The sequence below is a fragment of the Canariomyces notabilis genome, assembly GCF_033297395.1.
Source record: "Canariomyces notabilis strain CBS 508.74 unplaced genomic scaffold N656scaffold_1, whole genome shotgun sequence".
Taxonomy (NCBI): Eukaryota; Fungi; Ascomycota; class Sordariomycetes; order Sordariales; family Chaetomiaceae; genus Canariomyces; species Canariomyces notabilis.
This window is the reverse complement of record NW_027041823.1, coordinates 2,646,986-2,661,916: the sequence shown is the minus strand read 5'-3', so window position 1 is coordinate 2,661,916 and position 14,931 is coordinate 2,646,986. Positions and strand designations below refer to the sequence as shown.

General features: G+C 55.2%; 4 protein-coding genes across 4 annotated transcripts; all 4 read right to left on the bottom strand.

Annotated features, from left to right (window-relative positions):
• Positions 1-173: 173 nt before the first annotated feature.
• Positions 174-1,307, bottom strand: N656DRAFT_794269 (uncharacterized protein; the record flags this gene model as incomplete). Its single annotated transcript, XM_064817254.1, has 1 exon — positions 174-1,307. One exon carries the CDS (start codon positions 1,305-1,307, stop codon positions 174-176), a length of 1,134 nt encoding a protein of 377 aa, XP_064675417.1.
• A 4,708-nt stretch (positions 1,308-6,015) lies between these two features.
• N656DRAFT_722793 (general substrate transporter) lies at positions 6,016-7,891 on the bottom strand (the record flags this gene model as incomplete). The annotated part of the gene is made up of 3 exons (XM_064812506.1): positions 7,284-7,891; positions 6,669-7,197; positions 6,016-6,600 (listed from the first exon to the last, which is right to left on the bottom strand). Coding segments are annotated over exons 1-3 (1,506 nt in total), but the record flags the coding sequence as incomplete, so codon positions are not given.
• Positions 7,892-8,425: 534 nt separating this feature from the next.
• On the bottom strand, positions 8,426-10,909 carry N656DRAFT_774068 (uncharacterized protein). The gene is made up of 5 exons (XM_064814190.1): positions 10,542-10,909; positions 9,207-10,467; positions 9,062-9,144; positions 8,904-8,994; positions 8,426-8,839 (listed from the first exon to the last, which is right to left on the bottom strand). Exons 2-5 carry the CDS (start codon positions 10,420-10,422, stop codon positions 8,709-8,711), a joined length of 1,521 nt encoding a protein of 506 aa, XP_064675415.1. The 5' UTR covers positions 10,423-10,467; positions 10,542-10,909; the 3' UTR covers positions 8,426-8,708.
• Positions 10,910-12,668: 1,759 nt separating this feature from the next.
• Positions 12,669-14,501, bottom strand: N656DRAFT_699682 (uncharacterized protein; the record flags this gene model as incomplete). Its single annotated transcript, XM_064810804.1, has 2 exons — positions 12,669-14,071; positions 14,162-14,501. The coding sequence occupies 2 exons, from the start codon at positions 14,499-14,501 to the stop codon at positions 12,669-12,671; spliced, it is 1,743 nt and encodes a 580-aa protein (XP_064675414.1).
• Positions 14,502-14,931: the final 430 nt, after the last annotated feature.

The window sequence follows — 14,931 nt, the reverse complement described above, 5'->3', positions numbered from 1 at the left end:
AAAAAAAAAAAAAAAAAACACCATTACCCAACCACGGGCGAGGAAATCCTGGCAGCCAAAAAAATCATCGCAGACGTGCCCGGACCGCTGATCATCGCAAGCGAGGGAAAGTAATCCTTCATCAAATCCATCATCCCAGCCGTAACCCATCGAGAGCGTCAGAAGATGCCCAATCAAGATCTCTGGGCGCTACGATTGAGGTGCTCCCGCATCCACGACAAATCGAGCCACCCAACCCTCTCGTACGCCTGCCACAACTTGGATGCCTTGTTGACGTCAATCTTGCACGCCTGTTGCGCGTCTGTCTTCCGGAACTCCTTGTTGATCTTTGCGCACTCGAGGCGACGTAGGAAGATGCGCCTCTTGCTGGTGAGATAGGTCGCGCAGTCCAGGCGTAGGTTGCTGGCCAGGGTCAACTCATCAGGGTGCAGCAAGTTGCGGTGAGGATCGTTGCTGAGATCCAAGGCATTCCCCTTCCAATCGACCTTGAGACTGTTCGGCCTGGCTGGAAGCGAGCTGACAGGCGGGGAGAGATCTTCAAGAGACTCAAAATCCTTGTCCTCGCGGTTGGGAGCGACAGTCCGGACTCTTGGCTCGGGCGTGCCAACACAGATTGTCTCGCGCGCTGGCGCAGGAGTTGCTCGAATTGGCCGCGGATTTTGTGTTTTGCTCTTGGGAGCTGCCCGGGGCTTTTGCACCCGAGTTGTCAGTGTCTTGGCCGATTGCGGCCCGAGAACAGGAGGCCTTGCCGCCGGCAGGATGTGTGGCAACCTAGAATGCTGCATTGAGAATGAAGTGTGCTTGCGGTCGGCCCGCAGAAGCTCGCGCTCCTTACTCAACCACCGCTTCGGGTTGTCCTGGAACATCTTCAGGCAATTGGACTTGAAGAACAGTGCCAACTCATAGTCCTCACGCCTCGGAGGTGTTGAATCTCGGAAGAAGCCCGCGGGCCTTGACGCAATGTGCTCGCTCACCAGTCGCTCGGTCGCTGTCCTGAACGCATCAACTGACTCCGACGTCAGCGTGAACAAAGGCCCGGTGGCGGCGCTGGCGGAATTCTCAGCGGTAGGGTAGAGAATGGGGTCCTTCGCGCCAAAGCTGTAAGTAGGCACTGGATTGATCGAGTTGGCAGGTGCCGCAAAGGGCGAGACTGGTGGTGACAGAGGATGATGGGGAACGCGGGCCTCTGGAGGTGATGAGGGTTTCCCATTTGGCAGGTCCACCGACTTGCACATGTCGAGAGGAGCAGGCTCGGGAGGCGACATCAGGTTGCTGATGTCGCAGGGCTTTTGCGGTTTCTGAGGCATTGAATGCCCGTCTGCTGGCATCGCTCGTACGTCCTGCATCTCTTTTGTGGGTGTTGGAGGAAGAGGAATGGATGAAGAGGAAGAGGAAGCCCAGAACTGTCCTGTTGTTGTTGTCTGGCGCCTCTCATGCGACACGGACTGGTGCCTTACGGGTGCCGTGGTTGGTTTGTCAGCCATATCATTTATGACTGTTTGGTGGAAAACAGGGTGGCGAATCCGGGAAGCGTCATCAATCCGCGGCGGCCAGAATGCGAATTGAGGCAGGAATGCTGGCGCAGTAGCTCGGCGATTCGTCAGACAGGCCGTTGTTTGTTGTGTGGCCTAAGCGAGTGACTCTGATGGGTTGTTGGATACCTTAGACAAAGGGCTGCGTAGTCCGAGAGCGTCTGAGGCGGCGTTCGCTTTAGTAGGAGGACAGGAGGTTGGGTGTTGAAGCACGAAAGCTCGAATCGAAGATGCGGTCAATCCGTCGGCCGGTGCACAATGCAAAGCATGCAAAAGGACATCGCGCTCGGCACTGGTGCCTGTCACTATTGAAGTAATTCAGGTGTGCGTTGACAATAGGTGGGCGTTGCGAAACAATAGCTCAGATGACCAAGCTGTGTTATGGCTGGTCAATGGAAATAGCTGGAAGGCGGAGAGGTGGCAAAAGGCTGGCCCATAAGTATAGTATTACGGGACTAATGCGGCAGACAAAAAGAACGCCAACAATTGTGACCAGACACAGACTGGCACAATGCGTATGGCTCAAAGAGTAGGAAAAGGTAGAAAGGAGAGGTATCAGGACATGGCAAGGGGGATGGAGGACGGGGTAAAGTAGTGTGGTGTAGGCAAGCATCACTTGATGGGCAGGTCTAGGCAGGGCATCGGCAGGCGCGCAGCCCAAGGGCCCCAGGAACGCAGGAAACGGATGTCGGAGTTGGTTGCGACAGCCTGGTCACACAGACGGCGAGTCAAACGGCGCACAACGCGTCTGTTGCTCCAAGGCAAAAGGCAAGCCCGCTGCCCCATCTTGGAGCGGCGGCGCACGAATCTGGGGTTGATGGTGTGTTAGCGGACGCAGCGTGGCGTTTGGATTGCAGTGGTGTGTGAGCGGGGGTGAACGGGCGTCTGGATAACCGTGCTCCACTCGGATAGGAGTCATCCTGCTGATGCGTCAACTCAGACACCCCTCCATCCATCTCACACACCACCACCACCCAACCACATCACGCTGCCATGAGTGGCCTGGCCAATCCGGTCACGCGCTCCGCTCGATCTGACCCTGGAAAACCATCAGGCAAAAATAGGTCGGGCTAAGAGAAAGGTACTTCTGCCCAAAGAGCGGTACCTGGTGTGCGCTTTGCAGACGGGACAGAAACTTGCTGATGCAATTGGCCAGAGAGCCAGTGTTTCTGCTTCGAAACGCACTGCAAGCTCGGTTGCCGTCTGATCTGAAGCTGGTTTCTCAGGGCACCATCTAGGTTGTCGTGCATCCGAAATGATCGTGCTGCAAGGAGGGAAAAGTGTGGTAGACGATGTTGATGTCATTCCAATCGTCAAAGCTGCCACACAGTTATGAGTTTAATTTCACTCAATGCTTTCCTGGCGCTTCCAGCGGCTTGAGGTCGTGAATATCGCCCGAGCAAAGGAGCTTATCGGAATTGCTGCAATGTTGGGCTAGCGAGCGAAGCTGAGGCCGCCAAGTGTTCCTGCTTGCGCGAAGGGACATTGACAACACAATCATTGTCATTTTGACCTGCGGTTCGCATGGCCAGGGAAGGCGGGGCCGTGGGACCTTCCTGAAGTTGCTGATAATGGCGGTCTACTGTAGCCTCATGATGACAGGGACAGTGATGGCAGGAGAACTGTGCCCGAGGCATACTCTCTGCTACAACGGTTTGGTGTAGTTGGGTTCCCGACTCAATGGTGATCTATGGCCGTAAGACGAGACTGGCAGCCACTGCCAGCCTGGCCATTCAGCAGAGCCTCATTGTCACTGTTGAGACAGGCAGACGTGACTGGGGCACCCTGCCCGGCGACGCAAGCTTCCTAGCCTTGTAGCTTCCCCGTCTGCCAATTTCATGTTTGGTGCTTGTGTTTGTGCTCTAGAGCAGTGTCATTGACCGCTTGCCCGCCGACTGCGGAGCGGCAGACAAGCTCGAAACAGCTCTGGACTTGATCTCCCATCGAAAAAGGAACCAGGCACTATAGGTTCTCGGGAAGGCTCGTGTCGCGGGAACCGCCAGACCCTCGTCAGACTCGCTTTAATACCAAAGCTGCGGCCTAACAAGAGACGCCAGTTAGCCAAATGCAACTGCCTTGCCGCTAGCGGAACGTCGAAGGCTACAGAGAGGATCTCAAGCAGCAGGAAGAGGGGCAAAGAGGGGAAGGAAGGGGAAGGGACGAATGGTGCTTGCCTGGCAGGTGGAGCCTTAAGCAATTGTCCGCAATTCCGCAAACCTAGAGAGGAGCCAGACTCACCGACTCGGAATCAATTGATCTCCAATTGGGCCGCATTTTGGGCATCGAGGTCGAACTCGGGCACTCAAGGCAGATTATGATCAAGCAGCAAGCAGCAAGCAGCAAGACAGCTCATCGCGCGGGGCAGCTTGGATACTGCCAGTGGTTGTGGATTGTGGAGACACAGCAGGCTTCCCTCGTTGGCGGTGCGTGGAGCGGGCGAAAAGCAATGGAACGCGAATTGGCCAATCAGGGCATCACTGCCGATAGAGCAAGCATGCCATTTTGTGCAGTTCTCTCCAATCGTTGAAGCGGTGGCACAGAACTTCAAATGTGTGACTCATAGCAGAGAACGAGCAGCCGATGAGGAGTTGGCTTGTTGCTTTAGGTTGGCGAACAAGGTTGAAACAAACTCTTCTTCTGCCTCCACAGTCCGCTTTTTGTTGGTCTTGTATCATACCAGGCCGAAACCTTCCTTTGCCTCTTTGGGTCTAGTTGGGCGATGTTGCTATCGATAAACACAATGTACTGTACTCTTGGCATTCTGAAGTACCTCAAGCATGGGGTGGGTGTAAAAAACGAATGAGCTTGGCTGTCAGGCTGTGATCACAAATGCGATCCGACGACGGAGGAATCTAAGATCAATCATTGAAATTGTCACCAGATCACGGCAGCAACAATCGGCCTCACAATAACTTCTCAACACCATCGTCTCCACCGGACTAAACGCTCCTCTTTCCGACCAGATAACCAATTGACCTGAACCCGCTTAATCTGGCGTTGACACGAATCGCATAACGGTATCTTTTGACTGTCAATGAGACCGCCGGCAAGCTCTGGGCGGGCCAGTACGTAAGGTTTGGTGCTGCGGCTACCCATTGCGTGTGGCATTGGTCCCGCGCATCCGAACTGTTGCCTCTTCTCGGAGTTAGCAGTCATCTCTACGCCTGGCCACCAGATGATGAATTGAGAAGGCTCAATGCTCCAGGACTCGTAATACAGTTTGCTGCCTAGCAGATTGTAGTAATCTGTTTCCCGGCGACCCGAAAACGAAGCTCGTTCAAACCAAGTCATCCCACTTGGAAAATTAACGGGACATGACTACAGTAGGTGAGAAGTCCATCACTCAAACTACAGTACCTGACGTTAAAGCCGCCTGAAATCTTGACCTGAACGGTCGCGATAGCATCCCACATGACACACCAAAAGAAAAGGAGGCCCCACTTGTTCCAACCTGATGATGGTGGCTACACAGGGAGTTTCTGTTCGCATCCTTCATCAAAGGAACCCCAAACCGGTTCGCGCTCTTTCCTACTCGCTCTTATTACAAATATCAAACGAGATTGAGTAGTTCGGTAATCTGGGCTTCACATGCCACTTCCAGGCAGACACGAGGGTCCGTCACACGCGGGCCAATGCCACCCACAACTTATCTTATCACCCCGCTCCGACTGGACCCCCATCTCGGTGAGGGGCAATGGCGATGCCCCTCAATTCACCAAAGTGCTTAGTCCTCGGAGTGGGCTTCAATTTTACGCTTGAGCAATATTGGGTTCGGACTGGTTTACACTACGATCCAGGCCGATTTTTTTGCTTGAAACATTGGAGAGATTCCATCTGTTTTCAAAATTCGAAGGGCGTGTCAATTTGCCGTGTCAAAGATCACTCACTTTCATCACTTTCAGCCAGCGGAATTGGCGTTGGCATTGAAGAAGGGCCATTCGTCAATTGGCAGCGCGCATCGACGGGCTGCGGCATGCCACCATGGGAATGGGAACACCTGTTCCACGACCATTGCATGGAGCCCAGCTGATTGACCAATCACTGGATTGTTGATGTATTCCTGCGGCGCTAAATCAGCAGCTATCGACCGCTCAGAGCGCTCCAAAGTCAATTCCTAGGACCAACATGGCATTCCAACACGCCCGTCTCCAACCTTCCGATTGGAACCACCAGATCAGCGTGTCGCTGCGTTGTCTCCCGCAGAGGTGCTGCACGGGGCACGCATAAAGTAGTGCCAGGCTAGCAAATCTCGTCATCTCATCAGTCTCTGGCCGAATGGGCTCCCTCCCGGCACAGAAGCGCATGAATTCCGCTGCAACAGTACGGACCCCGAGCCCGGCACAGGCCCGCCCCCTAAATCAAGGCTGCCCAGCTGCAGGCCAGCCGCCCTCCTCTCCCTGGCAAGCCGCGGGCCCAAGAACCGCTTACGTCAGGCTTCCATGGCGACAGGCTTGCTCCGAAACACCCTCGTTGGCAACTTGAAGGCTTCCGCAAACTTTTTGAGCCCGCTAACGTTGCTTTCATAAAAGGCCTGCTCAATCTCATCCAGGCTCTTTCCTCTCGTCTCAGGCATATAAGCCCAGCACACCAGCGCCGTCGCAATGGTGCACGACCCAAACAGAAAGTAGGCCCCGTAGCTGGAGTTCGCCAGTAGCTGCGGCGTGACCAGGGCGACGAGGAAGTTGCTGAGCCAGTTGGTCCCGTGTGCGATGCCCATCGCCGTCGCCCTCGTTTTCTGCGACTGGATCTCGGCGGCGTAGATCTTGATGCAGATGGCCCACGAGAGGCAGTAGATGACGGCAAAGACGTAGATGGACACAATCACCACCCACCGGCCGGTGCCTGCGTTGGCGTGAACCGCGCCCCCGGCATACAGCCCGCCCATGAGGAACATGGTCGCCCCCATGCCGAGGCCCCCGAGGATGGTGTTGACGCGGCGGCCCCAGAAATCGGCGTAGATGAGGCCCGGGATGGAGACGGCGAAGATGACGATGGCGGAAACGCCTGACGCAAGGAAGGTCGCTTCGGCGGAAGATAGGCCGGCTTGCTGGAAGAGAATGGGCGCGTACTGCGATCGGAGGGTCAGTCTCGGACTCAGCCTACGGCAGCGGAAGATATCGTGTGCGGCGGACATACATAGAGGACGCCGTCAATACCGCTCAGCTGCTGCATGCCCATGACGAACACCGCCAGCAAGAGACGAGGCCGCGCATTGGGATCCAAGAGCAAATCGAGCATCATGGCCTTGGCCTTCGGCTTGCTGGCCTGATCGAGGAGCCCTTGCCCCGGGCTACCCTCATTCTTACCAACCTCGGTGGTGGCGGTACTGGTATTAGTATCAGCGGCTGTCTCGCACTCGTTCAGAATCTTTTCCCGATCCGCAGCAGGGACACCAAGCTTCTCCCAGATCTCTGAGGCCTCGGCGGGCCGCCCTCGGAGCGTGAGCCAACGCGGAGACGCGGGAAGCCACAGGAGAACAGCTGCAGAGAAGGCAAACGAATAGGCCGCGAGCAGAATGAAAGGTAGGCGCCACGAGAAAGTTGACTGCATGTTTGCGGTGGCATAGCACGTGAAGAACCCGACGACAAGCCCCGCGGTTATAAGCAACTGAGGCCCCGTTGTCAACGGGCCGCGGTATCTAGGGGGCGATATCTCGCAGATGTACCTACAGTACATCACCCCCATCAGTTTAGTTCCTAGCTCACACCTCATATCGCCACGGGCATGGTCTGAAACTCTGAGTGGACTTACACTATCAGCGTACCAAGATACAACCCTTCCCCAATCCCCTCCACCACACGACCCGCGACGAACATGGCAATATGCGCCGCAGCCGCCTCCAGGGTGGCGCCGAGACCGAAAATGAAAGCGCCAATGGCAATCCCCCAGTGCCGCCCGAGCGAGTCGGCCGGGCGCCCCGCGAAGAAGGAGGAGATGGCTGCGGGGATGAGGATTGAAGAGACGATCAGCCCGTGGACTGTCGGCGAAGGGTGGTTGGCGAAGGTGGAAAAGTCCCGCATGACGGTCACAGGCCCGATGATGCCTGTGTCAATGCCAAAGAGAAAGCCGCCTAGTGAGGCGAGGATGGAAGCGAGGATGTAGCCTGGGGGTTGGTAAAGGAGGGTTTGGAGTTGGACGTGCATGGTTGGGGGGTTTGTGAGTTCAGTTTTGGTAGCTTGTCTCTGTAACTTGAAGTCCTTGTGTGTAAGGAGGTAGGGAGCGAGCCCGGTATTTGGAGCGGCAAGAAGCTGGAGAGAGTATGCGCAACCGGACGCAGGAAAGCTTAAGGATTAAGTCAGATAACATCGCATACTTATACCAATGGAACCACGAGGGAAGTATCTAAGTTTGAATGAATGATATCTTCACTGCCCACTGACGCCATTCACAACATGAACTGACGGGAACAGGTCAACAGCCGGCCATGATTTTGACATGTCCCAATTTGGTATCTTACACGCGTCTACCGTTTAACATGCCCAAACGGGATCAGGGGTACCTGTATGTGATATGTACCGTACTATGCAGGCTGCACACCACCTCACGTGCACACGCCCTTTTGACAGCAAAGGCGTGCAGGAACAGTATATGTACCGCGTCATGATTCTACGTCGCGTCTAGCGTGGCAGACGGGAGTCAATGAGGTATCAATGCGAGCGGCGGGCTAACGCTAGCATAAGGGGTGCTGTGCTGGCACTGCTGGGGCAGCTGGGATTCAAGTTTGTAATCTATCCCTGCGAACTCTGATGTTTAAATTGACATATATTCTCAGCAGAGTTAACATACCTATGCAGGGTACTTACAGGTATGATATATGTACGGTAGTAGTCGTTAGTTGACCGTAGATGGTACCTTGCATCTCATCTAAGGTACCTAGGTAAGTAGGCTTTAACTCTAGCAATCAGAGCAGCGTGACACTACAAGTATCATTTTTTTGCGGTTTGGTATTACTTCAAATATAGTGTTCAAAGTTTGGTGGCACCGTACTAGATCCTGTCCTCGGGGGAATTTCCTGTATCGTCTTCAATGTCTGCCATGTTCAGTTGACTGGAACCTCCGCCCATAGCCAGCGAGTTTCTCGTCCAGTGTCTTTGACTTCTGAGTACCTAGTAATAGATGAATCTCATCACCAGCTGTCATGATGCTATTGCTGGCTGTAGTCTCCCCCCATGTATGTCATGAGACAATCTCCATGATATGCTGCAATTTCTTTACCCAGCCTCGGGTACTGAACCCATGCTGTACTTCTAGATCTTCTAGCAGACCGAGGAGCATGGTCTTGGGCCTTCCCTTGATGTGCTTTGCCGCTAGAGAGGTTCGTTACGTCAGTAGGCCCTTAGTGCAATGCAACGGGCCATCGCAATATCTTACCAAAGAACAGTGGCGAGTGTGAGAAGCTGCGTACACTCTGGGGTAGATCTGACAACGCGATGTTTGCAATCTCTGACGCATGATCTTGGACCTGAAAGTCATGCAAGGGATTAGTCGATATCAGACTTGAAGAGGTATCAGTCGCTGCAGAAACACACCTGAGTTGCCCAGGAGGGCTGGTGGAGTGTAGGCTCGGCGTAAAGCAGGATGTGAAGCAAGTGGTAGTACATCATTGCAGCGGCTGTTCCAGCAAGGTCAGCTCATGCCTCTGCACACCTCCATAAGGTAAGTTGCTTGACTTGCCTGCCGCGGGAACGGCAAAGTAAATTTTGGTAAACCCATGATCATCACCAAGCTCGCCGTACTTGACCCCCCTGAATGACAGCGGCAAGCTATCAAGCCACCTGGCGGCATCAGCACATATGTTTTGTCGCTCCGAGTCAGAAACCCCCTTGTCTGGCAAGTCACATGGAAGCGCATAGGCGACATCAATAGCCCTCCCGACAAGCCAAAGCATCTGGTTGCCTAGCGTATCCTCCTCACTTTCCCCCTCCCGCCACTTGACGTTCCACTCCTTGGGGCTAACCTGCAGCTTTGTCTCGTTAATCAGAGCCACGGTGATATCATGCCTAACATAAATCCAAAAATTCGCCCGATCGAGCCCCTCTACAGACTGGGCATTGATCCCATGCGTCTTGACGAGCACCATCGCCCCGTGGAAGTGCCGTCGATGCTCCTGTCCCTGGGCAGCAATCATCTCATAGCTGCCCAGCAGCATGGCCGCTGTCAGCGGATCGTCGTGCGGAGATTGACTGGACCGGTTGTTGCTGAGGCAGGCGATCAACATGCGCAGAGATTCGCCATAGTAGCGGGCAGCAGCCGCAGCCCAGTCAGGTGCATTCAAGTCAGGGTTGCCGCCGGATGGGACTCGGAGGAGGCTCAGGTGCTTGGCGGTGAATGCGCAGATGCTGGTCAGAAGCAGCTTTGAGGTTAGACACCTGCGGAGCACTTCCCGTTGGTACGCGCAGCCGTGGTCGAATATGTCCATCCACGTGGCAACGCCTGCTCGATACACGGCTAGTAGATGAGCCATCTCGGCTGTGAGCGGGACTGTGTCCAAAGGCGAGTGTCTGGTATGAGGAACGCTGCTGCTGGCCGGCAGTGGCGAGTGAGATCCATCGGTAGTAGCCTCACCAGAGCCTGTGCCCCCATTGGGCACGCGGATCTGGTTGAAGACATCCCATATCGATTCTGGTGTCACCACGGATGCGCCATTACTATCAGCGGTGCTAGCATCGCCGTGGACTTTGCCGGTACTTGACCCGTCTGGCTGAACCCTGCTGCTGCTTGACAGAGCGCCGGCTGGGGCACTACACCAAGGACTTGGCTTGATGATGAGCTCATAGGCCTGGCAGTGAAGGTGCAGGCGCTCGCAATTGGTGCAGACGGGCTTCTTCTCATCGCACCGTATATGGCGGGTTTTGCAGGTGTGGCTGCTCCTCGGGGTGAGAAATTGCATACGTAGGCAGGATACTTCACGTTGGAAATTGTGACACTGACCAGCCTAACAAGGAGAGTTGGTGAGCATCATGAACCGCATCTTGGAGACTCAGACCACTCAGGCTTGGTTCGGGTTACCAGTTTTCCTGCGTGTTCCTCCGCGACGCTTTTTCCTAATGGCACTGCCGGCAGTATCAGGGGCCGCCTCGAACTGAGTGTCCGCCTCGCCCATCGGTACTTGTACATACAAGCGGGATAGTGAATCGTCGTGAGGCTCATCAGTGAAGCCAATCGGTATGCAATTTGTTCATGTCGTACAAGTGTATGAACCAAGGAGACATGTCGTGAGCCAAGCCTTCTTTCTATGGTGATAAAATTGACCGATTGGTAATCAGCCCCCTTTCCGCTTCCAAGGCACAGCCAACCAAGGATGCGCGCCCTGCACCTCCTGCAGCGGCATCAACCGAGTCAAGCTCCCACTGAACCTCTGCAAAGCCACAGCCCTGACGAAGATGCAGGGCCATCTTATTAGACCCTTGAACTCGCATAGAACTGCATCGTAGCATCACAGCCGACTCGGACAGCTTAAGCCTTGCAGGGCGAGACGGTAAGGGTAGTGCTGAGCTGGCAATGCCGACATCAAAGTCTTGAAGAAACCATTCGCTGAAACGACCAATCCTCTCGGGTACCTGGCATCAGTATCCAACCGGAAGACGACTTCAGGGCAACAAAACAGTGCAATGCGCGTTCTGCCCGGGTTCTGCCCAAGGTACTAGTAACCAAGAGAGACGTGCCCTCTTCGCCTTATTCCCACTGCTGGATATATCTGAGCCCTGATATATCAACACAGGGGTACTTGAATCCGTGCCAGGGTTAATGCTGGCCACTTACTTTCGTACAATTAGAGACCTGAGCGTTTGTCCCTGAGATTGAGAATCTCGGATTGGATGGTGACGATGGCAGGCATGAAACCACGGCATGAACCCACCACAAGGTGTGCTCCTATCATTTCCCTGGCACTGAAACCATGGGGTAAGTCTATCAGCATGCACCCCTCCGTCCACCAATCCTGATTCAGATTCACATTTTCAATTCGGCAGCCGCCTGCAAGTGCAAGCCCTTGCCTTGCCGCTGCCTGCCGAGGCTTGCCAGACTCCCCGCTCCCGCCCTCATGATCCCTCACTGACTGCCGAGTGCCAGTCCTACACTATAAGTGTACTGTGCTAGTAACAAAGAGGGTGGGATGAACACCACAAGCTTCGTCACCTGAACAGTGAACGAACGCACACCGGCGAGCCGCTATCGCGGGTGGTGACTGTCATGTCTCACTTTAGACAGTGTCACATAGTCTCGCACCCATCCATCAGAGGTGATCACAAGTACCCTGCGTGGTAGTGTAGATATAAACCAAGGACGCGAAAAGCAGGTTTGGGGTTTCCGAAACGCGCAAGAATACACAGTAGGCAAGGAACGGCTGGGCCGGAGCGAAATGTCCATCCGAGACAGCCTGTTGCCTTCCAGGTTCTCTCCTCACGGTGTAGCAACATCCCGAGTCTGAGTGAGGGGCTGGAATGCTCCCCGTATGTACGTACTGGACTGTGTAGCACTGTATATTTCTTTGAGGATCTGTCTAGGCACCACGGAGCGTGTCGCCCGCAATATGTGTGCAATGAGCAGTGGGTTAAGGTACCTTAGCGATGCCCGATGCGCAGAAAAGGGCGCGCCGCGCTCCCTAGCGCGAAGATGACTGCAGCCTGGCGTAAGCAGGTATGAGTCTTTCGGCGACACGCCAGCATTCGGATGGATGCAGCCTTCGATATGACCACCAGCAGCCAGACAAGGCAGTCGGAGTTAGGCGCCAAACCCCGAGCCTTCCTTCGCCCCCATTCCTGCTTCAAGTCGAGTAAGGCGCTACCCGAGAGTGCCGGGCGACAGGTGGATGAGCCGGAATTGACTGGCCTTGCAAATTGAGTCAGTCTGGATGAACGGCCATATTGGGGGCCCTTGGAACGGGTCGACTAGCTTGCCGAAAGAGTGGCGTGTCATGCTGGAGGTGGGATCCCTTCGGTGAAGCGTGGAGGCGGGCATTGAGGGTTGGAGCTTTGCAACAGAAAGCGGCGTGTACCCTGAGTCGAGCGTGTATGCTGTGGAATGGTTGCATGAGCAACTTGTGCTCTGGTCTGAAGCCAGGAGTGCAGGACGCCAGCAATCCACGCCATGCTCCGTGGCTTGACCATGCTTGAACTGCCAATGCCAAGTGGCTCCTCAAGTAAAGTCGTAAACCATCAAACTGTCCCTCGCTCCTTTCTTCTCCTTCAAGACAATAACCATCTCGTCATCAAAACCAACCCAATTCCTCCGCTCATCCCAGTCCCGAGCCGGGTCACCGTCGCCCTCGCCCCTGGCGGGCGTTTGATCCGGTCGAATGGCAACGCTGCGACTGCCAATGCTGGCCGACCGCCCTTCAAGCTCCCACACGCGCATCTCGTCTCCCCTGAAACTGACACTCACAGCCTTACCGCGAGCTGTAATCTCGGCGTCGCTGATGCCCGAGGTATGACCCCATAGCCGGATGCCCTGGGATATGGAGAGCGAGGAGGCGTTGGATGTGCACATGTACAGTACCAGAGTGTTGTCCGGCAGGGTTGCTAGGAGGTATGGGTGGGAGTAACACAAGGTGGTTGGTCCGGGTTCTGAGTGGGCTGATGGGGATGATGTAGCTGAAGACACGCCAGGTTCTAGAGCATCATTGCTTCTCCGGTTTCGAGGCGTTGCGGGTGGAGTGAGCGGTGGATGGGAAGCGCCGCCCGCGTACAGAGGCGTGGCGTACGCTATCCTAGTCGTGACGATCTCCGGGGTGGATCTGATATCGGCTGTGGGTGCGGAGATGTGCAGGTCCTGAATCCCGATGGACCAGCCTTGTCGGGTGGAAAACGTGTAAGCTACTGATGCGATGACCGTTGTTGCAGTCTTCCGGATGGATAATGCCAGCGGTGGCCGTGATGTATGCGAATCAAGGGAAGTCAGGAGGTATGGGGCAGACAGGTCATTCGCATATGCTGGTGGAGACGGTTTGTTTTCATCCTTCTCAGCGTCAGCCTCTGGCCTCCGTGATGCCCGGGAGAGCGAGGGTGCGGCGGCCGAAGCCGGAACATAAAAGGTGTATAGTGAAACCAACACCGACTGGGTCGCGGTCAGTAAGTACGGGCACGAAAGTGTCACCGCAATCAACTCCCCATTGCTGGATTTTTCGTGACGGTATCGCTGTACGAGTCGTCTGTCGCCAGTGAACAATCTCCATACCCCAAAACTGCCGTCCGTGAAGCCCAGCGCCACATCAAGGGCCCCCTTTTCGAATTCTCCATCGTCAATCGCAATACAACTCGGTGAAGGGTCATCGGCGTGACTCCCGATGCCAATCTGAGCCATCAATTGGCGGCTCTTGAGGTCCCAAGCTCGAAGCCCCTCCGCCTTGTCGGCCGTCACGGCAAAGCCTTCCACCACCTTGACCAGGGTCTTCCTTCCTCCCCGGTCGTCCACATCAGCATCCCCACCAAGCTTCAATTCCTCCACGGCGCATTTCCCCCTAGCCCAATTATACCGGATCTTGTATTGCCGTTTCCAGTCAACCGCTTGTGGTGTGCCCTCCTCCTTCAGCCCGTCCTCATCTTCATCATCGCCCAGCGCGCGCCTAGTATCCGGTGTTTCATCCCTTCGCTTCCACCTCCTGTCGGCCTCACTCTCGCGCACCAACCCACCACGTCGCCCGTCGGCCCAGAGTGTCTGCCTGCCCGAATAATGGAGCTTGTGTCCGGCGCTGCTTCCCGCAACGCTGTCTCGGAAGCCCGGGATGCGCATAGCTCTGGGGAGTACAAACCGCGCATAGTAAAGTGCCTTCCATAACTGCGAATCCGAGGCGAGATGGTAGAATCGGTGCGACACGGGAGCGACGGCGAGGAGATGAGGCAGCGACAGGAAGGACAGGATGCGGAGAAGCAGCTCGTCCGAGAGCGGAGAGAGGAGGTCCCGCCCTGTTCTTGTCGGGAACCTGGAAGCGCTGATGTTGTCGCCTACTCGACGTCGCTTTGTGGGCGGCATTGGCGAAGCAGGCCGGTCGTCAGGAACGTCCCGGCCAGGGCGCCGATCTTCGGACCCCGGTCGGTTTCGCTTGAGGAGAGTCATCGCAGTTGGATTTGTCGGTTCTTTTGGGGTTTCCACATTTCCTTCCCCTTCCTGTCATCCAGCCGCCAAGGGCTTTACTTCGTGTTGCACGGTTGGGAAAGCTAGAGAGGCGGTAAAGTAATTCTTGCGTGTGTCCTTTGGTGGAAGGTAGAACAAGGGAAAGTGGGGGCAAAGATGTGAAGAAATGCCAAGCGCTGGGGCAACTGCCATCAGAACCCTAACCCCGACCTCAGCTTTGTCGAAGTCCGAAGACAATCAAGACAATCAAGACAATCAAGACAATCAAGACAATCAAGACAATCAAGACAATCAAGACAATCAAGACAATCAAGACAATCAAGACAAT